General features: G+C 41.8%; 1 long non-coding RNA gene and 1 gene segment (V, D, J or C); both read left to right on the top strand.

The window, feature by feature from the left end:
• The first annotated feature begins 2052 nt into the window (after nt 1-2052).
• LOC126934483 (uncharacterized) lies at nt 2053-8572 on the top strand. 2 transcript variants are annotated; one of them, XR_007718958.1, is made up of 4 exons: nt 2053-2806; nt 3438-3531; nt 4606-4715; nt 5232-8572. It is a non-coding gene; the product is annotated as an uncharacterized LOC126934483 (long non-coding RNA). The 2 variants fall into 2 exon arrangements; XR_007718957.1 differs by having other exon boundaries at nt 2053-3531.
• Nucleotides 8573-17101: 8529 nt separating this feature from the next.
• On the top strand, nt 17102-17615 carry LOC126934472 (immunoglobulin kappa variable 1-5-like). The segment is given in 2 exon segments: nt 17102-17169; nt 17286-17615. Coding segments are annotated over 2 exon segments (378 nt in total).
• Nucleotides 17616-23900: the final 6285 nt, after the last annotated feature.

Genomic DNA, 23900 nt, shown 5'->3' with positions numbered 1-23900 from the left:
GAAACAATATTCAATAGCAGAAAAGGGGAGAATATGGAAGTCCCCAAACCAAGAGTAAGGTGCAACTAATTCAGACTCTGGGTTTTAAAGACACCTATAGCTCTGAATAATGATGGATCTCTGAGGGACCCACGCATTGAGGAAACAGCCTGCCATTGTTGCGTATCTGCAGTAAGTTGCTTAATCTTATGCTGGAAAGAAGCATGGCTTAATAGCATTATAAGATATTTTCAGTAATTCAGCATTATTTTGATACATTTTATTTTTAAATTTTAAAAGAAAGGAACAATTTTACATTCATAAAAAAAGTTGCAAGTACAGCACAAAGTACCCCCTCCTGTAACTGGAAACATTTGAGACTATACTGAAGACCTGATGACCCCACCCTCTAACACTTTACCATGTTGTAACCTCCCAATGCATTCACCATGCCTGCTGCCTAGACAGAGCTGATTTATCAAGACAGGGGAATTGCCATGGAGAAAGAGTAATTCGCGAAGAATTGGCTGTGTGGGAGACTGGACTTTTATTAGTACTCAAATCAGTCTCCTAGAATATTTGGGGATGTTTTAAAAGATAATTTGGCAGGTAGGGGCTTGGGAATTGGAGTGCTGATTGGTCAGGTTGAAGACGGGATCATGTGGGTGTGGCGGTGGTTGAAGTGAGGTTTTCTTGCAGTCGTCCATTCCTGGATGGGATCACTGAACTGGTTGATTCAGATTACCTGTCTGGGTAGTGTCAGCTGACCAAGCAAGTGCAGCGTCTGCAAAATGTCTCCAGCACTAATCTCTTAGGTTTTACCCAAGAGGTTTTACCCAAGAGATTTAACCCAAGTGATGCTATCCCCAGGAGCAATTTGGGGAGGTTCAGAGTCTTGCAGCCAGAGGCTACTTGACCCCTAAACCGTAATTTCTAATCTTGAAGCTAATTTGTAAGTCCTACAAAAGCAAACTGATCCTAGGGCAAGAAGGGTGTCTTTTCAGGAAAGGGCTATTATCAATTTTGTTTCAGAGTCAAACTATAAACTAAATTCCTTCCCTAGGTCAGTTCAGCCCATTTCCAGGAATGCATAAGGACAGCTTAAAGATTAGGTTAGAAGGAACATGGAGTCGTTTAGGTCTGATCTCTTTCATTGTCATAATTTCCTCAGTTACAATTTTTGCAGAGGCAGTTTCAAAGTGTTCCCTATAAACAAGATATTCTCCTAAACAGGCCCAATACACCAATAAAATACATTACTCCAGCTAGTCCTCAGGAATATTTCTAATTTTGACAACTATTTCAAAAATGTTTCTTATGAAATTGTCTCCAGGAAGAAACACAATCTCTGCAGACAAATCTGTGCTATCCTGGTCTGAGCTGGGACACTGGGGACACTGAACCTATGCTGAGTTACTGAGAACCAACCCCTGCAGCTGTGCCCAACCTGCCCCATCTCCTGTTGATTTGCATGTTCCCGGGTCACAGCCCACAGCCCTGAAGACTTATTAATGGGTTGGTCACACCCTGTGCAGGAGTCAGTCCCCGTCAGGACACAGCATGGACAGGAGGGTCCCACTCAGCTCCTGGGCTTCCTGTTGCTCTGGCTCTCAGGTAAGGAAAAGCATTAGCAATTTACTCAGCCTAGTGTGGTCAATATTGCCTAGCCATTCAGGGAAGGCCTTATAACATGATTAATTGTCTGCATATTTGTTTTTATGTTTCCAATCTCAGGAGTCAGAGGTGACATACAGATGACCCAATCTCCATCCTCCCTGTCTGCATCTGTAGGAGACACAGTCACCATCACTTGCCGGGCAAGTCAGAGCTTTAGTAGTAGTTTAGCCTGGTATCAGCAGAAACCAGGGAAAGCCCCTAAGCTCCTGATCTATAGTGCATCCAGTTTGCAATCTGGGGTTCCTTCGAGGTTCAGTGGCAGTAAGTCTGGGACAGATTTCACTCTCACCATCAGCAGCCTGCAGCCTGAAGATATTGCTAGTTATTACTGTCAACAGTATTACAGTTACCCTCCCACAGTGTTACACACCTAAACATAAACGTCCCAGGGAAGCAGGTGTGTGAGGCTGGGCTGCCCCAGCTGCTCCTCCTGGTGCCTCTATCGGCTGGAAGTGTTCCTCAGATGCAGATTTAATGAAGGATAGAAATGGTTACACATGAGGATTCTGTTTTATGGACTCAATTGAGATTCATACAGCAAAGGAAAAGTCACTATAGATATTCTAAGCAGGAATTATTAGAATACAGAGAATTGTCTGAACTATTGTTGAAGTCAAAATAAAATGTAGAGATTCGTCTCTACATTTATTGTTTTCTTTGGGAAGACAGAGTTGCAATATGGAGCATACAGGAAGACTGGGTGGTCTTACATATGTCAGAGGAACAAATAGAAGAGGTTTTATTAAAAATAAAGAAAAATGTTAGGTATTACCCTTTGAGAAAGTTAAGTGGCACAAGTAAGGGTTGGAGCTGGCAACTGAGACTGGTCAGCAATGGTAGTGGGCAAAATTAGTCCTTGAGTTTTAGCAAGTTATCTGAGAAGATGTAGATAAAACTAGTTTCAGGTTACAACAAGCAGTCAGGCTCACAGAGAATTACATTCTGGGAGCAGTGTTTCATATCCTGAGTGCTTTTTCACCCTGGCTTCTTGACTTTGTTTTAGGTGAGCATCGCAGGAATGACCCAGTTCCTATGATGAACTTCCACATTACAAACTTTTAAAGTCCAATATATAAAAGTCGGGAAGCTTTACACTAGAAACAGGGGATTCTACGGTGCTCCTTCTGTAGAGACAGCTGCACCTGTGCAGGTGATAAGATCATGAGCTGCACACTTTGCCTTACTTTTTATTTTTTTTGTAAATAAGTTGCCTGATTCAATGCCATATTATGGAAGAATTTCTTAACTGTGATGAAAGCACTTGGAAAATCCTCAAATAATATTTCATGCAGAAATATAACTGACAAGAAAGACAAATGCATGTACAGGAAAACAACCGCTGCCCTCCTTATGTTGGATGAGGCCTTTTAAAAACACCTGACACCAGCTATTAGTCTGATCCTTGATGTCTGTTATAATCTTAGGTTATTCTTCTTGGAAAGGTGGATGCTCAGAAGTGCCGGTATCCCCGTGAGTCCCAGTATGTGGCCGGGGTTACTTTGAAAAGGTTGATTTGTACTTTAAGGTCTGACACAGAAAATGAGCACATATGACACAAGTTGCTGGTACAAAACTAAAAACATAAGCATGCATTTGTTGAGCCCTGGAGCCTGTTATCTTCTGGAAGAGCTGGAGCCAAAACTGGGTCACATATCAGTCTTGGATTTATTTAAAAATGTTTTATTTTATCTGTTTTGTTTTAATGACTCCTAGTTTTACTTTATATTAATTTGAGGATAATCATCATCTGATTTTGACATGTGTTCTTCACTGTCTTTCAGTCCAGACATATTCCCTGACATACTCCTGTCACCATATAAGGAACAGAGAACTATCACTTCATGATAGGTTTACTGTTTAACTTTGCTGAAATAGGTAATTATTTGGTTGTCCTTGTGTGTGTTGGCATGGGGGTACCCTGCATCACCATAGCTTTGAGTTTCAATTTAGACTATTCTATATATTGTACTTGAGGATACATGTAAAGGCATTCATTCCTTTGTACCAGGCCCTGTGGTCAGCAAGGTCTAAAATTGCATGACTGGAAACCCATGTAACCCAGCTGTGTTCCTGTGAATCATAAGAGAGTTTCCTCCTACTTCTGACCTATGACTTCCTAAACCATTGCTTCATGTTAACATGGTCATCAGTTTAAAGATTCTGGAGCTTGCAGTGAGCTGAGATCCGGCCACTGCACTCCAGCCTGGGTGACAGAGCGAGACTCTGTCTCAAAAAAAAAAAAAAAGATTCAGCACATGTTGAAGGAGAGTATCTGAAGTCAGTAGAAGGTCATAAGGTCATACCCACATGGACTTCCTTGGGTGAAGTATTTGGTAGGACCAATAGATGCCATGATCATGTGTCTATTATTTCATTTCTTTCTCCACGTTTTAGTGCCCCGATTATGAAATATTCCCATATCAATAACACATACAGACTCTAAACATGGTAATAGTCAATTATAGGTGAGCAGAAAAGGCAAACATTTATCTAGAACACAGAAGAATCCTAGTACAAATGTGTTACAGCCATCTCCAGGGAAAGTGATCTAATATCCCAAATTATCACCAAATTTCTGATGGTTATTTGCCTCTGCTGCTGAGAAGTCCCAGAAGTGGCAACAGTTGGATCAGCACTGGTGCAGATAGTGATGGAAAGTCACGGCTCATGTGTTGCACATGTGCACTCCAGGTCACCACAGCTGCTTTGTATAAACAATTCTTATGCAAATACTGTGGGAGTTAAGGGAAGAGTCTAGGTTCGGTTAACCTGTGTAAAGGTGGATGATTCATGAGCATGGATTGTTTGTTGTTTCACCTATGGCAGACATTCTCTGCTGTTTTGATACAATAACAAATTTCTGCACACATAATTTCCTACTCCCATGAGTGCATTGACATGTCTCTTCTCTAGGGCTTCTTGTCTCTGATCTTCCAATCCGTTTTCTAGGATGTTGGCCAACCAGCTTCCCAGGAATCCATGTATATAATTAACTCACACTTCGTTATTCACGTTAGTTTGATTACCGTGTGTCCTGCTCAGCTACCTTCTGACTCCAGGTAATATTTCACAGCCACCCATGATGGTGGCCATAGTGTGGGAGGAATTCACTCCTATTTACACGAATGTATGGTGTAGATTCATTCAAGAAGAAGCCTAGCTTTTTTCTTTGTCATTGTGGTTTTGTTTGTTTGTTTTTGTTTTTATGTGTTTCCCCTCTGGCATTAGCTGAATGGGAAAATCCATGAGGTCATTGAACATTAGCATAAGAGAGGAAAGTTATATGGGAAACTGGAACACCTGTCATTCTAAGTGAAGCATGCTTTCTCTGAATCTCTTTTCACCCAATTCTGAAAGTGCAAACTCCATGGTAATACTGAGTAGTTCTGAACATCACCTGGACATATAAATTTTTGAGACTAAAATTCCCAGTGGATGAGGGGCAGCTCAGTCACATAGTTACCTATTGCCTCATGTGCACATCTACTAGGGCCCTGAGATATTCTGAGAGCTGCATTTTAAACAGAAAATTGTTTGTTTGTTTGTTTTCTGGGCATTACACTGTCCTACCCTAGAACCCCAGAGACTGACGCTGTGATTCTATTTTGGAGCTGGCAAGAGAGTTCACAGTGTCCTCATCTAATACAGATGCATCTAACCCAAGCAATGTGCTGGATCACACGACCCAAGCAACAGAGCCACCTGTATCAGAACCTGAACTTAGGACAGAACTTCTCATTCTCTGAGCCCACTCCAAACAGACAGCCTTGCGAGTAAGCTGATAAACAAGATGGTGTAGTAGACCCAAGCGTGGAATGTGTTGTGACAACACTACAGGGTGGGCTTGCCAACACTATGGTTTGTTCTCATTGGTTGGAGGTGCAAGACGAAATTATTTTCCCTTACTTTGAAAGGAATGATCAGCATGACTCACTCCCCTTCTCTAAATCCCTGATATCTTCCCCAACGTGACAGGCCCTTAAATTTGTAGCGATGAATCTTATCTTCTGTTCCTCAGGTGTCTTCATTGTATATTGAGAATCCATATTATTTTCTGCTTATTGCATGATCTCATCAACATATTGTTGTGCGGGGTGTTGGTTTGTGAAAGGTCCACAGGATCAAGGTTTCTTCGGCCTATATTGTGATAGAGAGCAGGGGAGTTAATGTAGCCCTGGGCCGAGATTGAGGATATGAGCTCCTGTTCACCCCAGATGACTGCAGAACCTACCAGAGACTGCGATGGACTCTGTCTTCACTCTGCAGCTGGGCGGAGGGTCTGGTCAAGCCCTGTCAGAACCTCAGCACCATGCGTCTGCAGGTGCCAGCAGAGGGCGCTTCTCACACTCATGGAAGGGGCGGGGAGGGCGATCTCCTGGCAACGGTGATGTCTGTGTATTTAAACCAGTAAGAAAGCCCCATAATTTGCATGTATCCCTCCTCTCACATCTAAAGTGGTCCCACCTCTCAGTATCTATAAGAGGTTTTTTCTCTGAGATGTGGCTGAAGCAAAACTTGCAAGTCAAAAGCAGCCAGCGAGATGTCCCCATGGCAACTCCTGGGGTTTCTGCTGCTCTGTGTTCCGGGTGAGAGTATGTGGACAAAGCTAAAAGTGGGACCATTATTTCAATCAGTGATTTTTTTTTCATTAAGAACTCTGCCTCTTATGAAATTTAGCATGCTTTTTAATGTGAATTTATAAAAAGTAATGCATATGCTTCCTCCTTGTCTAACTAGATTAGTGGTGATTTTGATACACATACCGTTATGGCATGTTAGTATTTTCTGTGTGTTGTTAGCCTCCAGGGGTAATATTGTGCTGACCCATCCCCAGCCTTTCTGTCTGGGACTCCAGGAGAGAAAGTCACCATCACCTGCTGGGTCAGTTAGGGCATTAGCAGTAACTTATACTGGCGCCAGCAGAAACCAAATCAAGCTCCAAAGCTCCTCATCAAGTTTGCTTCTCAGTCCATGTCGGGGGTCCCCTTGAGGTTCACTGGCAACGGATCTTAGACAGATTTCATCCTCACCATCAGTCGCCTTCCAGGTGAAGATGCTGCAACTTATTACTGTCAGCAGAGCAATAGTTTTCCTTACACTGAGTTACAACCCAGAACAAAAACGAGCTCAGCCTGGCTGAACAGAGAAACTGGGGATACCCTGTTCTTCTAACCATTGTAGGGGCATCTGGGGCAATGATCTATGCAATACCATGACATCTGCCACACCCAGCAGAGTTGAAACCCAAGAGTCACTGTCTTATAACTTCATCTTTAACAAGTCTTTTTCAGAATATGTGCAGAGCAGTTGAAGATTACCTCTCCCTTTTCTTTCCATAGACTTACATAAACTATTTTCTACAAGTTGGTAAAAAACAAACAAACACACACAAACTTTGGATATTTCTTCAGAGAAATAGTAATTCATTTATGGCAAATAGGTTTTAAAGGGTAAAGATTAGAAGGGGAATAGGTGATGGCCTGGAGATGTAGTGACAAAAGAGCCCATGAACTCAGGTGTCAGTGAGTGTGGGTTCAAAGGAGTCACACAGTGATCTTATTTCAAAAGAAGTCCCCTGAAGCCTCAGGCTTTATAAGTCAGATTAACATTAAGGTTCACTTTCATCAGTGTAGGAGTCAATGGGGAGTTCAGGAAGCAATGGATATTTAGGTTTTCATGTATGGAAACTGGTCCATAGGCAGTATAAATATAGACATTCAGCTAGGGCTTTTGAAAATAAGACGGTCTCCAAAATAATATTTATCTAAAGTAAAAAAAGAAATGAATCATTTATTACCAGTCTTAGGAGCAGGATAGGACTCCAGGCCTAAAGAGGTTGAAATTAAGAATCCTCAATTCTTCAATGTGAAATGCTTCACCAAAAGTTGAGTATACCAAGGCACTCCCAAGCAAGATAATGTAACTTTGGGAGATTAAAGAAGGTGATAAAACTAAATGGACATTTTGTTTCATATCTTGCTGGACATAGGAATTACAGGAGGATCACCCATGATCCTTAGAGAGAATTTCTGTTCTGCATATCAGAAACATTGTCTGTCTCCTCTTTCATTCTCATCCAAAATCCAAAGTGCTGTTTGAAGATGTATTTTTTTTAAATTTTGCCATACTTAATTGTAAGACCAGTATCCTACTGTGAATACTTGGTGATTCTAATATAAACTAAGTTCATTTGTTTGACGTTGTTTGTTGTGCACTTATCTATGCATTCAAAAATAACTTTGGGGATACGATCTAGTCATTAGCGATGTAGACTGGCATCACAGTAAGCGACACTTTAATGATTTTCATCATATTTGGTCACAAAACTATATCACTTTTCAATAAACTTTTTTTTTTTACCATACAACACATATTTTATTCCAAGATGAAAAATATGATAAAAAATAATATGTCTACATTATGGTTTCAGGCGTATGATGTTTCAAGTTGGAGAACACAATGTGGAGGATGTCTAATTTTGAGCCATGATTGGTTAAACCCAAATATCAAGTATGGGTGAGGAAGATATTATATTTTATAAGATACTTTAGTTCCTGTGTATCTGAGCTGTTTAATAGTATTTTGAAATATACTGTTTTTAATCTTTATTCCATGTATTCTCTGAATGTGCCCAAAAGTTTTCCAGCAGGACTTCCTTAAAATATCAAACCTTAAGGAAAAGAACATTGTAACGAATCATATTAGGTCCTGGTTTTGGATGCCTGCCTGAGATCACTCATCAGCTCCTCCTCTGCTTCTAAGGGCTGACTCCCCCACCCTCTCCAGCAAGTTCCAACAACCATGAGGGCCTTTCTTCCTCCTGTGTTGAATACAATTAATCATAATTGTATACTTTACATGCAAACTGTGTTTATTTAACATCAAGATAATGTTTGCTACTTTTGTCAATATGTTTTCCCACCTCTAGTTAATCATTTTCAACTGTAAAAGTCGTTTGGTTTCCTTAGTTGAGGAGATTGCACCATATTTCTTTTAATTAAAAAAAGAAGCATAAAGTTGCTTTTAAGGGATTTAAATTAATGTCAGAGTTTTCAGAACCAATAGATGCTATCATTTGAGGGTCAAGTGCATGTAAATAAATAAGATAATTTTTTATTCCAAGTACTAATATTCAGTAGGGGAATGAGCCATGCACAGAACAATAACTATATAATGAAACTGAATAGAATGATTTCAGTAGTTAATAAGTTGCATAAAAATTAGGCAATGGTATGTGGTATCTGAAGGTAGAAGCTGTTCATTTAAGTTGTTTGGGGAAGATCTTGGGGTTGTACTGAGGATGCATCTGAGTGGTATGGCAGCAGCCAAGTGACCATACAACCTGCAAAGACCATGGAGTCATCACGGGAAGGGCAGAGGTTGGGAGATTCCCAATAAACTACTGCACATTGAAAAATTTATTTTTACCACTTTAGTAGTATAAAACGCAAACAGTCCTACAATAATCAGATGTCTTATGTGTTTTCAATTTCTTAAGAATATAATTTATCGTAATATCTTTTATCAAACACCTTGACCTGGATCACACTCAGGACATAGAATGTTCCCTTGCTCAGAACCTGGAAGCCCAGGTCTGCACCCTTATTGCTAATTGGCAGGCTCCCCAAAGCCCTTCCCTGTCACTCAAGCCTTCATCACCAGGTCCTGTGGGGTGGGATCACCTAAGGTAGGGGCAGCACTGGACACTGGTCATGGTGCTCTGGCTTCAACTGCGGGGTCTGCATGTGACAGGGTTCATATGTCTCATGGAACTGAGAAATACTATTGATTAGGGAGCACCGCATTCACCTCCCACTTGATCAGACAGCATCACTCTGCTCAGAAGCCTAGGGAGAGGGACATCAGTAATACTGGGGAAGATTTGTGTTCTGTTTCCACCTCAAATTCTGGGAGAAACACTCAGCTTCCCAGTTGCTAGCTTCCCTTTCAGTGCCTTCAAGATGGAGAGTTTACATCATCCATCTGGAAGCAGCAGAATCTGGGAAAGGTTCCAAAGATTCACTCACATGCTCTTTCTACCTTGTCCACCCCAGCTTGGTGCGATGGTCCTAGGATCATCTCTGCTTAATATTTAGCAGATTGGTTGTCCTGATGACATTGCTGTTTGTGACCATCTCAAACTTCCCTGTCTCACATGGCAAACACTAGCAGTGCCCAGCCACAAACATGTACATTAGAATTAACTAAAATTAACAATGTAGTTCCTTAGTTGTTTTCACTACATTTCAAGCGCTCAGGAGCCACATATGACATATAACGGCTACCCTTGCAAAGCATAAATCTAGACATTTTCATCATCTTAAAAAATCATTTTCATTAGTGCTGATCAAAAGGGTTACACTGGCACACAGTTTTATAGCTCACAGCACAAACCTCAGCAGCTGTCATTCCAGAGAATCAGGTGGTCTCAGATGCTTCCTGGCTGGTGCAGCCACTGTTTCAAGGATGAGAGGAATGAAGCTGACTAGACACATCCAGACCAGGGGCCCTCTACTCCCCAGCCTAGCCCTCCACTGTGCCCTCCAGGGCCCCTCACAACCTCACTATCTCTTTTCCAGAACCACATCATTGGCATCTCACATGGATCACAGACTCTAGCTCCGAATGTTTTTGTGATCATCTTTTTTGAACACACCTTATCCTCAACAAGGTGACTGGTTTATTGAGGAGAGGAATCATTTTGTGTTCCCTATAGAATGCAGCCTATTGATGGACGTAATAAAATCAACTCCATGAAAACCAATGAAAAAACTCAATCAAGTCTTATTAGAAAGCAGCATCTAAAATTCTATTTGATATTATGTCATAACCTGCCATTGAAGGGTAAGTCACAAACCTTGCCATTGGACAAACCCCATAATAAGCATAAGATAGAAGTCTGATCTTAGAAATAGTGAAAATAAGGGTGGTGTTGTTACAGTATCAGCAGGCGCCCCCAAGGCCGGATGGGGTCTCATGTGTGACCTGGATCACCTGGGAGGAGCTGCCAGTGTGCTGAGTGGTGGAAAAACACCCTCTGTGCTCTGAGACTGGAAGCCTCGCCTTGTCCTTCCTATTGCCTTGGCCGTATCCACAAAGCGCTCCTGCTATGAACTGAATTTTGATTCACAAATTCATACTTTGAATCTCCAAACTCCAATATGACTGTATTTAGACATAGAGGTTATGAAGAGGAAATTAGGGTCAAATGAGGTGAAAACAATGGGGTTCTGACTTAATAGGATTTGTATTCTAATAGAAAAGAAGTATCATTGAGCTGCTCTTTAACCCCTCACCAGCCTCCAAGCGTGCACCAAGGAAAGCATGTACTTGCTTCTCCTACACATGCCCTGGCACATTGCTGAACCCATGAGACGATGTATCCAGAGAGGACATCTGGAAACAAGAAACAGGGTTCTCACCAGAAAGCAAATCCTTCTGGACCTTGGTCTTGAAACTTCCAGGCTTCTAATACATTCACAGTACATGTCTAATAAGTTAGTAATAAATGTCTGTGGTTGAAGCCATCCAGCTGAGGGTATGTTGGTGTGGCAGTCCGGGTAGACTCATCCACTGTTCCCACCTTCTCTGAGCAGGATCAGCCTCAGGAGGCACCTTGTGGACTTTGGGACGTAGCTTTTCTCCTCTTGTTCTTGCTATTCTTACTGCCTGGTGAGGAAGGGGAAGTCAGGCTTCAGCCTCAGATAGTTTGTATTAAACATGAACTTTCCTTGATGATGAAGTTGTTAGCCTGTTTTTCCTTCTGATCAGAATTGCACCAAGTTGGATGAACTACAAGCCTGGTATTAATATTTGGGGATCTGCGTGTCTGTTCCCCTACTTGGATGACAGTGAGCATGTGATGTGGATGCCATCTTCATCCCCCTCCATGTGTCTCAGGTGAGGGGCTCACTGTCACCTGCAGAGCTGGCCAGAATATGAAGAACATCCTAGCCTGGCACCAGCAGAACCTGGGCCTGGCTCTGAGCTCCTGCTGGCTCCTGCTGCCCTCCTGGACATGATCCCTGCCTGGATCAGGGAGAGTGGGCCAGACCAGATGTCACTGTGGCCATCAGCAACCAAGATGCCTTCAGAAGTAGGTTCTCACTCCACCTGTCCCCTGTCATGCACAAATCTTCCCTAGTAACAGCTCTGCACAGGGGCTGCTAAGGGTCTGAAATGTTCTCAGGGGAACAGGCTGGGGGATATCTCTGAATTCACATCCTCTCTTTGCCTCACACCCCCTTCCCACCACCTCTATGGGCACCTCTAGTGTATTTGTGGGCATCACTGCACGGAGCATGTCAGGATGTTTTCTCCCACCTCCTACTCCAAATTCATGATGAAAATTCATTCTCACTTCAGACATGGGCTGTCTATGCCTTGTTTCTCTTACATACATGCCCGGGCACATTGCTGAACCCTAGTTCTGATCCCACTCCATGAATCTCTGCAGAAGGGTCATGGTTGCCAAGTTGTGGTTATTGGAGACCAGAAAATAAAATGGCAACTATTGAGAAGCTTGTGTGTGGGGCAGACATAGGCCGTTGTCAACAGAGTCCCAGCAGCTGGTGAGCCATGAAAGCTGGGCAGAGGGGAAGTTGGGAGTGAGTCATGGAGGGTCTTCATCCTATGACCATGCAGCCTCTGAGCCACATGTGCGCTTCGTTTGACAGAAATGACTGGAAGAGGACTTGTCTATGCTGAGCTCTGGGGACAAAACCTCCTTCCATTCAAGAGCCAGACTCACTATCCATCTATCTCCTGGGCATCTACTGCTCTGTGATTCCACAGACCCCCCTCAGGTCACTCATCATCCTCAGCAATGGGGAGTTCACTGCTCTCTGCCCAGGGGGATATCGAAGAGGGTCCTGAGCTTTATGATCCTCAGGCCCTGGAGTGAGGAGGGGCCATGAGGTGGTGCACCCAGTTCTCATTTTTAATGTTCACATTCAATTTTTAAAGTTTAAAACGATACCTTATACTAGCAACCAAAGTTATATCTCTTTATATATAAACATGTACCACATATTTATTCGTAAATAGACACATAGTATATTCAAATATACAAATACAACTTATTTCTAAAATATATGTATTCAATATATAAAATTTATATTAGAAATTCTTATTACAGATACACATAATGTTATGTTTATTTGTGTAGCACGTGTTCCTTTTCTTTCCAAGCAGAACAGAGTCTGGCTGAGTAAAGACTTTGAGGACATTTGCTGACCCTCCCTCTTTGACTCTAACAGGGTCAAAGTCATTCAGGACCCTGGAGCCCACTGAAAGTCTCTGACACTTTCACTCTTGCCAGGCTGCAGGATATATGCTTAATGCAGCTCCTCTGAATTTGTGAGCAGTTTCCTTCCCTCAAGCCCCTGCCAGGCAGCCCTGTGGACAGGGCCTGTGGTTCCTCCTAGGTCCTCAGCCCTGTGGCTCAGGAGAGCAGGTGCTTCCCCCACAGTGCTGGGCCAGCGTCTGGCAGCTCTCAGGCACTGCCAGTCTGACTTTAGCCCTGGGCTAAGGACCCTATTCCAAATGTCTCCTCATTTATTGCGCTACCTTAAGTCTGTCTTGTTATTAAACTCAAAGTCTACATTTCCACAATTTCTAAAGCTAGCATTTGCCACCTGGAAAATTAGAGATGTAAATTCGTTGTCATTCTCAGAGTCTGGCCTCTTCCAGCCCCACCAGATGAAGTTACTCATATCTTCTCTTCTCTCCACACAACTTTACTTAGAATTACAGTGAAATGTAACATGCGTTAAAACTCTCATCGCCTGCACAGAAACCATCCTCTTCTCCTTTGGTGCCTAGGGCACCAGCTCTATCCTGCTGGGCATGGTGAGGACAGTGAGCCTCTCCCAGCCTGAGATAGGAGCAGGGATTAAGAGAACCTGTGATGAGCTCCACAATGCAATGTCAGGGGAGTGAAGGAGAGGCAGGGATTCTGGGAAGAATTTGATCCTTCCTAAGAAGATGGAAGGTGAAGAGGTTTGCTTCACCTTTTAAAATCAACCACTTCATTTTAGATTTGGGAGCTGGGACACATGTTTCATTGCCCTGACTCCTTCCACATCTCCTCTTTCTCTTACAATGGCTCTGACTCAGTCTGTCCCTCACAGATTGTGTCCTGAAAATCTAATTTCCCTCCTAATATGAAAACAAACCAACGAATAAAACCCTCTTTCTCCTATCATGTGCTGTGAGATCGGACCCCTAAACTTTGTGACACCCAGATCGTATAAGAGATAATCATGGGACTTTATCCAAGAGATTTTCTAACTAAAAAGAATTCTCATGCTAGCTTTTCTCTCGGAGAAATTTTCTCTGTCTCTTGTCATAACTGACACCAGAAGACAAGGTGGAAATATTTCCAAGAACAGAGGACAACCATGCGCTCAGTGAGGTGAAAGACGTCTCTTCCCCTCGCATTAGTTTCCAATGCTGTTGTTTAAATTGCCACAGTCTTATTGGCTTCACACAACATAAATGTGTTACCCTGTAGTTCTGGAGGTCAGAAGTCTCACTGAGCTAATGTTAAGGTGTCAGTAGGTCTGTATTCCTTCTGGAGGTTCCAGAGGAGAGAATTGTATTCTCTGCTTTTTATCTTCCAGGTGCTCCCACATTTCTGGTTCCATGGCCCCTCCCTTCCTCAAGCCACATACTTCCCCATTGTCCCAGCTCCTCTCTGACTGAGACCCTGCTCCTCTATTTTAATGACCTTTGTGATTGTATTGATTTCATCCGGATAACCAGGTTGCTTATTCGCAAAGTCCTTAACTTACATCTGTCAAGTTCTTTTTTTGCTATATAATGTAGAATTGTTATGATGCCACTCCAATGACTGGAGGAACACCAGGGTTCTCAGTCTCACTCCCATTTGTTTAAAACGACACGGATATGTGTGGAGTTGTTTTAAGGAGCGAAAAGTTTAATACGCAAGAAGGAAGGAAGAAGAAAAGAGCTCCCCCGTACACAGACAGAGGGAGGGGGGATTCGAACTAAGAGAAAATTCCATGTGCGGCGGAAAAGTGGCTGCTTATATGAGGAGGCTGAAGGAGGTGGTGTCTGATTTGCATAGGACTCAGGGGATTGGTCTGACCAGGCATGTCATTCATGTAGCCTGAGAAAAAACTTGTCCTCCCACCCTAGGGTTTTAATATACAAATGCAGGGTGTCATAATGTTCTACACACATGGGGATATGTGGGGGCAGCCATGCTGCCAGGCACATGTGGGGACAAGGAAGAAGAAGGTGGGAATCACCATGTTTGACTGGACTCAATTTCTAATGGTTGGTATTTGCATATCAAAGCTTGCCAGCCCTCTAAGAACCAGGGCTTTCCTGCTAGACAAGAAACATTTCTGGAGCTGCTTTAAAAGAAACAAAACCTACCCAAGGACCCCTTTTCCTCTCTATCTAAAATAACTTCTTAAAAACTCCTATAACACTTGGGTTCCAGAGACAAGGACATGGACATCTTTTGGGGTAGGGACATTATTCATTCCACCGCCATAAACATATTCCCCAAAATTGTCCTTCTCTAAACTAAAATTTTTTTTTGTTTTTTTTTTTGTTTTTTTTTTTGAGGCGGAGTCTCGCTCTGTCGCCCAGGCTGGAGTGCAGTGGCGCGATCTCGGCTCACTGCAAGCTCCGCCTCCCGGGTTCCCGCCATTCTCCTGCCTCAGCCTCCCGAGTAGCTGGGACTACAGGCGCCGCCACCACGCCCGGCTAATTTTTTTTGTATTTTTAGTGGAGACGGGGTTTCATTGTGTTAGCCAGGATGGTCTCGATCTCCTGACCTCGTGATCCGCCCGTCTCGGCCTCCCAAAGTGCTGGGATTACAGGCTTGAGCCACCGCGACCGGCCTAAACTAAAATTTAAAAAAAAAAAATCACAAAATATTTTTATGAAGCAAAAAAGCTGGACAAAATCTTAGACTCAGCTTCCTCGAACTTGTGAGTTTTAACTGTTGGAGTAAGCTCACTCCTCTGTCTCTACTGTAGACTTATGGATGTGTAGATAGTTTTAGAGGATTTTTAAATTTTGTGACCCAGTGTAAATAAAACAGAATCTGAGACAGATCTCAATCAAGTTGTAGGTTTATTTTGCCAAAGAAAAGGCTTATGGCCTGTGACACAGGCTTATGTGGTCCTGCAAACTTGTGCCCAAGGTGTTTGGGTTACACATTGGTTTTATAAACTTTAGGGAGACACAGAAATCACAGGCAAAGACAAAGCAGCAGGAAGGTTTGTGCACAGGCTACAGCACTGTGATTTGGCTCCCCTAGTCAGGCATCAGTAAAATTTTATGGAGCCCTAGGCTGCAGCCCACTAATGCTGATATAGTTGCATCCACTTCCCCTGCTACTGAGCCAGGCTGGGACCTTTTTTGGCACATTAGAGATGTGAGATATAACGAGTGCAAATCCCTGTCCAATTTCATCTGGATCCAGCTGGTTTCTACATGTACATGGGCAACTGCTTGATAAGAGAGTGAGCGTCTCTTTCCTAAAGATGTTAACAGGGAGGCTCGTGTCTGGGTCACGATGATATCCCCAGTCACTGATAAAATGTAAAAGAGGAAAGTGGCATTGATGGTGCGTGGCGGGGACATCCTCCATGCAGTGGCCACCCTCACTTAAAGAGATGAACTTTGGGAAATAATACTCAATGGCAGAAAAGAAGGTAGACTATGGAGGAGCTCAAAATAAGAAAAAGGTGCAGCCCATTTAGTCTCTGGGTATTATAGAGACCGGTAGCTCTTGAAAATGGTGGATCTGTGAGCACTGCGTGCATTGAGGGAACACGGTATCAACTTAGTGTATCTGAAGTAAATTGTTTGATCTTATACTGGTAAGAACAATGGCATAACACCATTACCTAATACTTACAAATATACATTGCCCCATGTAAATAAGTTTTATTTGTAACATTTTTAGAAAGCAACAATATTAAACTCACAGAAATTTTGCAAGTATAGCTCACTTACCCCCTTCACTAACTGGAATCATACGAGAGTCTTTTGAAGACCTAAGAATCCTACCATCTAACGTTTTACTATGTGTTCCTACAAACAAGACTGTTCTAAATAATCCCCACATGCTAATGAAACACATTACTCCATTGACTCCTGAGGAATATTTCAAATTGTCAAAAACAAAAACAAAACAAAACAAAAAACCCTGAAAAAAGGTTTCTCATAGCAAAATAGTCCCCAGTAGAAACATATTCTCTTCAGACAAATTTCTGCTACTCTTGTCTTACCTGAGACACCTGGTGACACTGAGCTGGTGCTGAGTTACTGAGATGAGACAGCCCTGCAGCTGTGCCCAGCCTGCCCTGTTCCCTGCTCATTTGCATGTTCCCAGAGCACATCCTCCTGCCCTGAAGACTTATTAATAGGCTGGACACGCTTCGTGCAGGAGTCAGAGCCAGTCAGGACACAGCATGGACATGAGGATCCCCACTCAGTTCCTGGGGCTCCTGCTGCTCTGGCTCTCAGGTAAGGAAGGAGATCACTAATAGTTTACCCAACCCAGTGTGCTCAGTACTGCCTGCCTATTTAGCGAAGTTCTCTTACTCTTGTTTGGACATTTGTTTTTATGTTTCCAATCTCAGGTGCCAAATGTGACATCCAGATGACCCAGTCTCCATCTTCCTTATCTGCATCTGTAGGAGACACAGTCACCATCACTTGTCGGGCTAGTCAGACCATTAGCAGTTATTTAGCTTGGTATCAGCAGAAACCAGGGAAAGTCCCTAAGCTCCTGATCTATGCTGCATCCAGTTTGGAAAGCGGGGTCCCATCTCGGTTCAGCGGCAGTGGATCTGGGACAGAATTCACTCTCACCATCAGCAGCCTGCAGCCTGAAGATTTTGCAACTTATTACTGTCAACAGCATAATAGTCACCCTCCCACAGTGTTACACACCCGAACATAAACCCCCAGGGAAGCAGATGTGTGAGGCTGGGCTGCCCCAGCTGCTCTCCTGACGCCTCCATGGGCTGAGAGTGCTCCTCAGATGCAGCCACACTCTGATGGTGTTGGTAGAGGGGGACATGAAGTCACCTCTGCATCCCAATTCCTTTTTCTTTCTCAGCGCCAGCTGCACAGACATAGCAATGCCTCTCCTGATTTAATACAGACAGAGATCATGACACCTGAGGAGTCTAGTTTATGGTTTCATTTGGAATTCATATTACATAGAAGAAGCCACTATAGATATTCTAAGCAGGAATTGTCTTAATACAGAGAATTACAGTAAACTACTGAAGTCTAAATGAAATGTAGAGATGAATCTCTAAATGTAATGTTTTATTTGCATAGAAATATTTGCCAAATGGGACATACAGGAAAACTCAGTGGTCTTCAGTGTGTTGGAAGAACAAAGAGAATGTTAACGTTTTATGAAAAAGGGAAAATATTACCTATTGCTCTTTGAGAAAGTTCATTGGCACTAGGAAGGGTTGGGAGCTGGCAGGCTCAGACTGGTAAGCAGTGGTGGACAAAGTGAATCCTAGAATTATATCAACTTATCTCAGAAGTTGTGGGTAAATTTGATTTCGGGTTACAATAAGCCAGAGCAGTGAAGCTTGCAGAGAACTTTGTTATTGAAATGCCAGGGATTTGATGTAGATCCTGCTGCTCACCACACAGAAAGCCAATCACTAATACAGCATGTATTCCAAGGAACAGGCTTTAATCAGGTGCTGCAGCCGAGGAGATGGGACACCATTCACAAATGTATCTCCGTGGCAAACTGAAAATTAGAGGTTTATATAGCAGGGAAGAAAAGTGGGAACACAGAAATTAGGGAGGGGCAAGGAAGGTAATTTGATCAACAGGAAGCAGGAAGTCAGTTAGGCAATGATAATGGGCATAGGATCTCACTGTCCTGATTCAGTGATATGTAAGTTTCAGCTCCTTTATGGTATCTGGAGGCCTGATGGTTGGCTTCCTGAAAAAAAGAACTCAGATAAGACAAATGTAACTATCTGGAGTTTTAAGACTGGAGGGTTCAATATCTACATTTATTCAAAAATCCATAAACATTGGTTCCATGGGATAATAGGGCCTATTTCAATTGCGTTCTAGAAACAATATTTTGCATCCTGAGTGCCTTTCCTCCTGGTTTCTTGAATCTGTTGGGTGTGACAAGAATGACTCAGTTTCTCTGATTAACTTTCACAATACAATCTTTCAAAGCCAAGGATATAGTAGTCATGAAGAAGATATTAGAAGCAGGATTCTCTGGTGCTCCCTCAGAAAAGAGAATGCACCTGCCCCTAATTATGGGCTTTCTAACCATGTGGTCCTCAATCCTGTGTGGAAGTGTAAGGGTGGGTGTGCTGATGCTGACAGTTTCCTACAGCATCCTTCCAGATGTTTCTCCAGTCCTCACGTCTGTCCCTGTGTCTGTCTTAAGTACCAATGGAGAATATTGAGTCATTCTTTTCCGACTTCCAAATCTCATTGGAGGACGTCTTATTGGGCAACTCTATAGGACAAAAGAGAGATAAAAAGGGACATTTACATAAGTTAAAATGATTTCTCCCCCAATGAGGCCATTAAAAAATTAAATTTAAAACCACATATTGAAAACACATCCAGCTTTGTTTTCCTCTTAAAGCATGTTTACATTTTCAAATATTTTCAAGGTTTTAAAGGTTGAAAGCATAATTATTTGTCCATGGAATGATCAAACACCTTTTTAATTAAATGGAGTTAACATTTTCTTGAAAATTTGTACTCACTGAAGTAAAGGAATATATTTAAAATGTGTGAAACTATGTTAGAAATTATTGGGCTTAAATTCAACTGTGCAGTTTGGTTTGGGATGTTGTTGACTCCTGAGACCTGCCACAAGAATCTTGTATCATGTGTACTCACTGCTGTTCAGCCTTGTCCTCAGAAAATTGATATCTATAGACTGAAGGCAAGCTCAGTGCCCTTCAGAGAAACCACTCAGCTGAGCTCTTCCTTGATCAGCCAGATGATTGTGAACATGAGCATCCATGAACATGAAAACAAATGTTTCCTGTTATCACCCACTGAGTTGTGTATTTAACCAGTTACCAATCATTAATGCATAAAAGCTTGATACAGTGTTTACACCTCTACCTGTATATACACACATGTATTTTTCTTAATTGGTGGTATAAATGTGAACATTTAGTAATCAAATTATAAAGTTATTAAGGGAAAATTAAAGTCAAAAATAAAACTAATTAATATTTCAATAAAAAATTAAAATTTACTTTATGGAAATATGTGCATATATGTATATAACATACATAGAAGTGAATATATATTTATTTGATAAAAAGTGGGCTACAAATATATATATAGTATTCATATACATTTAAATAACCTTTGTTACATTCCATACAAAAATGGCATTCTGCACCACATAGAGTTGATACTCTTGCTAAGATAATTTCTTTGCATTCTTTATTTTAAAACTCTACTAAATGGTTGTCCTCACCTAAAATATTTTTCCAACCAAGTAGAGCTCCCAGGGTAGAACTAAAACAAATTTTGACTAATACTGAATAATAACCATTGCATCCTATGAAAGTCTCCATTATGCTCATGCCCACAATGATTATATGCCAAATAGAGTTCTCACAGCAATGGATACTGGATGGAGTCACATCAGTGCCATTGTCAGGGAAGCCTTGGAAATGTAAAAACTATAACAGTGGATAAACTGCAAGGGTTACATCTGAAGATCACATTGCAAAGAGAACAGCAGTTTAATAATATTGGCTGTTAGTTTTGACAGATCATCAGGCCTTAAAAGAAATTCAACAGGATGATTGCAGACAAAGCCATTCTGGATGAGCTATGACTAGATGTTTCAAAAATGAGCCATAATCAAAGAAAATGCTTTACAAGTGAGTATTAATTGAAATGCCAGTAAAGAGCAGGGGCTTTTAACAATGAGGATGATTCAACACATGGACTTTAGTCAGTCACCTTTCCCAGCTTTCCCAGAGAGTCTCACGAACCAAGGTTATGGAGGTCCCCGTGGGGACTCAACAATATGAGTTTCAGCTAACTGAGATGTACAGGGCTACTGGCTCTTCCAAACACCTAATTTGCCAAGAAGAACCCCTAACATTGTTTGACACATCAGGGCTCAGACTAACAGCTGGTATCAGGTAATTCTAGTGGACCTCATGTAACATGAGGAGGATAGTGGTTATTTTCCTAAATACAAATTTACCTTTCTTTTTGGTTATGTTTCTGCATAAAATACTACTTGAGGATATTCCAAGTGCTTTTATCAGAGTCAGGAAATTCATCTATAATATGGATTTGGATCATGCAAGCTGTTTACCTCAAAAAATAAGTGAAGCAAAGTGTAGCTCATGCTCTTGTCATGTGCACAGGTGCAGCTTTCCCTATAGACAGGGAAAAACTCATTATTAGTCAAGCAAAGCTGGCACACAAACCCTTGTACTGTTGAATTGCTATGCTTTCAGAAGTGGTGGAGGCTCTGAAACACTCACGGGGCTTGGTGCTTTTATTCCCATAAACTGAATATTTTTATCTTGAAAATGAGCTGTAGACTCATCATTGTTATGCCAACTGAACACCTTGAAATGCTCGAGTTCTATTTTCTCAGGGCTATGGTTTTCTGGTTGACGGTTGATGGTTCTTTTTCTTTTTTTTTTTAGATGGAGTCTTGCTCTGCTGCCAGCCTGGAGAGCATTAGCACCATCTCGGCTCATTCCAACCTTTGTCTCCTGGGTTCAAGCTTTTCTCCTGCCTCAGTCTACCAAGTAGCTGTCACTGCAGGTGTACGCCATCACACCCAGCTAATTTTTGTAGTTTTACTAGAGATGTGGTTTTACCATATGGACTAGGATGGTCTCAATCTCTTGACCTCATGATCTGCCCACCTCTGCCTCCCAAAGAGCTGGGATTACACATGTGAGCCACTGCGCTGGCCTGGTTGATGGTTCTTAATCCAAAGGGTTGACATAACAATTATTCCATTAAATTGGAAGAAATGATAGGATAAGCATGTGACCATTTAGACTTAATACAATACTGGATAAGTTGTCAACAACAGATTTTAGAGTGTGTGCTGGGGCCATAGATGTAGTCCACATAAAGCAAGAGCAAACATAATTGATTTTACATATTTTAGAGAGGAAGTACAGAAAACATGAAACCTAGGTGACCTTCTGGAATGTTTCTATTTATTGACATTTCCCCTGGTAAAACTCAGAGAAGATTTCAACAGTCATCAGGATGAAGTTCTAGGGATCACAGTCATGTGAAGCATTCCCTGCACTTGGATCTCCAGTGAGGCAAAGGGAAGAGGAAATGTATAGTGGGATGTGGAGGTGAAAACACCAGGGACAGCCTCCTGGTCAGCTTAAATGTTGAAAAGTGTATTTATTTTTTCTCTTTAGTTTTATCACGGAATCATTTAGATCTGAGAAAAGCCATTATGACTTTTTAGGCAGAAAGGTGTTTATTATCATGAATTAGATGGATGGAAAACATTTGGGGAAACCAGAGTGGAAACTCGGGCAACTCCAAGCACTCCTTTTGCTATCCCTTGACCCTGCCCGCCCGTGTTTTCCACACTGAAGGAAGATACTCTCATTTTGTTAGAAACCTGGCAAGTGAAGATATTGTGCCCACAGGACTGGGCTGCCTGGCTGTGACCCAGACCAGGAAAATGCGCACATTTGAGTGAGATCAGGCAGTTACCCTCCCTCGTCTCAATCCAAAAGCGTTCTGTAGCAACACATTTGATGGGCATTCTTCACCACATCTGGGACTTAGGAAGCCAAGGACATGAGGAGTAGCCTTTCCAGACTCTACCATAGAGAAAGTATTGCCAGGAACTAGAGTATAAAATAAATATGAAAAAAGTTGGTGACAATAACTAAATGAGTCATTCATATATGTGTGTTAAATAATTTAATCTTTTCTATACACTCTTTCTTTAAAAAAAAAATCAAAGAGCTATTTTTAGCTACCTTTACAATTTAGACCACAAATTAAATAATAAGTAAACAGATTAATGGCTCACGAGAGAAGAATATTTTTTCCTAGGTGGTGTTGGTTTTAACAGATTGGAGTTTCCCCACATTTTGGGGAGGAAAATGTTATGTGGGTGCCATGGTGTCCTTTGTAAAGAAAATGTTTATATTAGGTTGTAGCATGCTGCATGCTGCACTTGATACTAGTAATGCCTGGAAATTCAAGCGTAGCAAGATGTGTATTTATAATAGAAAGCCACAGGATGCACTTGGGCAGAAATAACCCCTGTACCCGTGAAAACAGATGAATCTACATGAGACTGAAATGAAGATGTCATCAACACAGGCAGGGTTGCAGAGAAAGGGGTCAGGTCTCTAACAGTTGATAGTAGAGCTGCTGTCCTTCTGGGGGCAGTAGTGAGAAGAGCTGCTCTCTTTTCTGCAGGAGACAGCTTGAATGTGGAGTTTCAGGCAGCAGGAGCTCCTCCCCAGCCTGCGCCAGAAGTGCCATTCTTGGAATTGTGCTAGAGGCTTTGCCTGGAGCCTGTTCCTTAGGGCTTTTCAACAATGTATAAGGAATTTAATACATCTAGTAAATCCCTTTATGCTTCATGGATTTGACATTTCCAACAGGGAATATACACAGTCCACAGGGCCATCATTCCCTCCCTCCTTTTTTCTCGACAAATATAATACTTTCCAGGTGGACCTGCCAGAGGAAGCCAACGTGAACAACTATCCATGTCACCAAAAATGCAAGACAAATAAGCTCGGGGTTCTCACGTAGCTGCACTGTTCCCTGGTACAAAATGGGAGAGTGTAAAACTCTTAGGTCCACCATCAGAGAGATGGTGCAGTGTCACCTTCTGAGCATAGTAAGTGAGTATTTATACACTGACACCTTTAACACCAACATACAGGCCAAAGTAGAAAAAAAATAAAATAAATTGGACTACATAAAATTTTAAATGTGCATCAAAAGTCATAATCAACACAGTGAAAATGCAACATGTGAAATAGAAGAAAATATTTGTAAATCATATATCTGATGGGGGTTAATAACATCTACTCTACAAACATAAGTCCTACATATCAACAGTAAAAATAAAATACCTGATTAAAAATGAGAAAAGTACATGAATTGACATTTGTCTAAAGAAGATTATTTAGAGATAATTAGATAACTAGCATAAGAAAAGATGCTCAATATTATTAATCCTTAGAAAA

The sequence above is a fragment of the Macaca thibetana genome, chromosome 13, assembly GCF_024542745.1.
Source record: "Macaca thibetana thibetana isolate TM-01 chromosome 13, ASM2454274v1, whole genome shotgun sequence".
NCBI classification, from domain to species: Eukaryota; Metazoa; Chordata; class Mammalia; order Primates; family Cercopithecidae; genus Macaca; species Macaca thibetana.
Note: the sequence above shows the minus strand (reverse complement) of the source record. Positions and strands in the feature narration are given on the sequence as shown.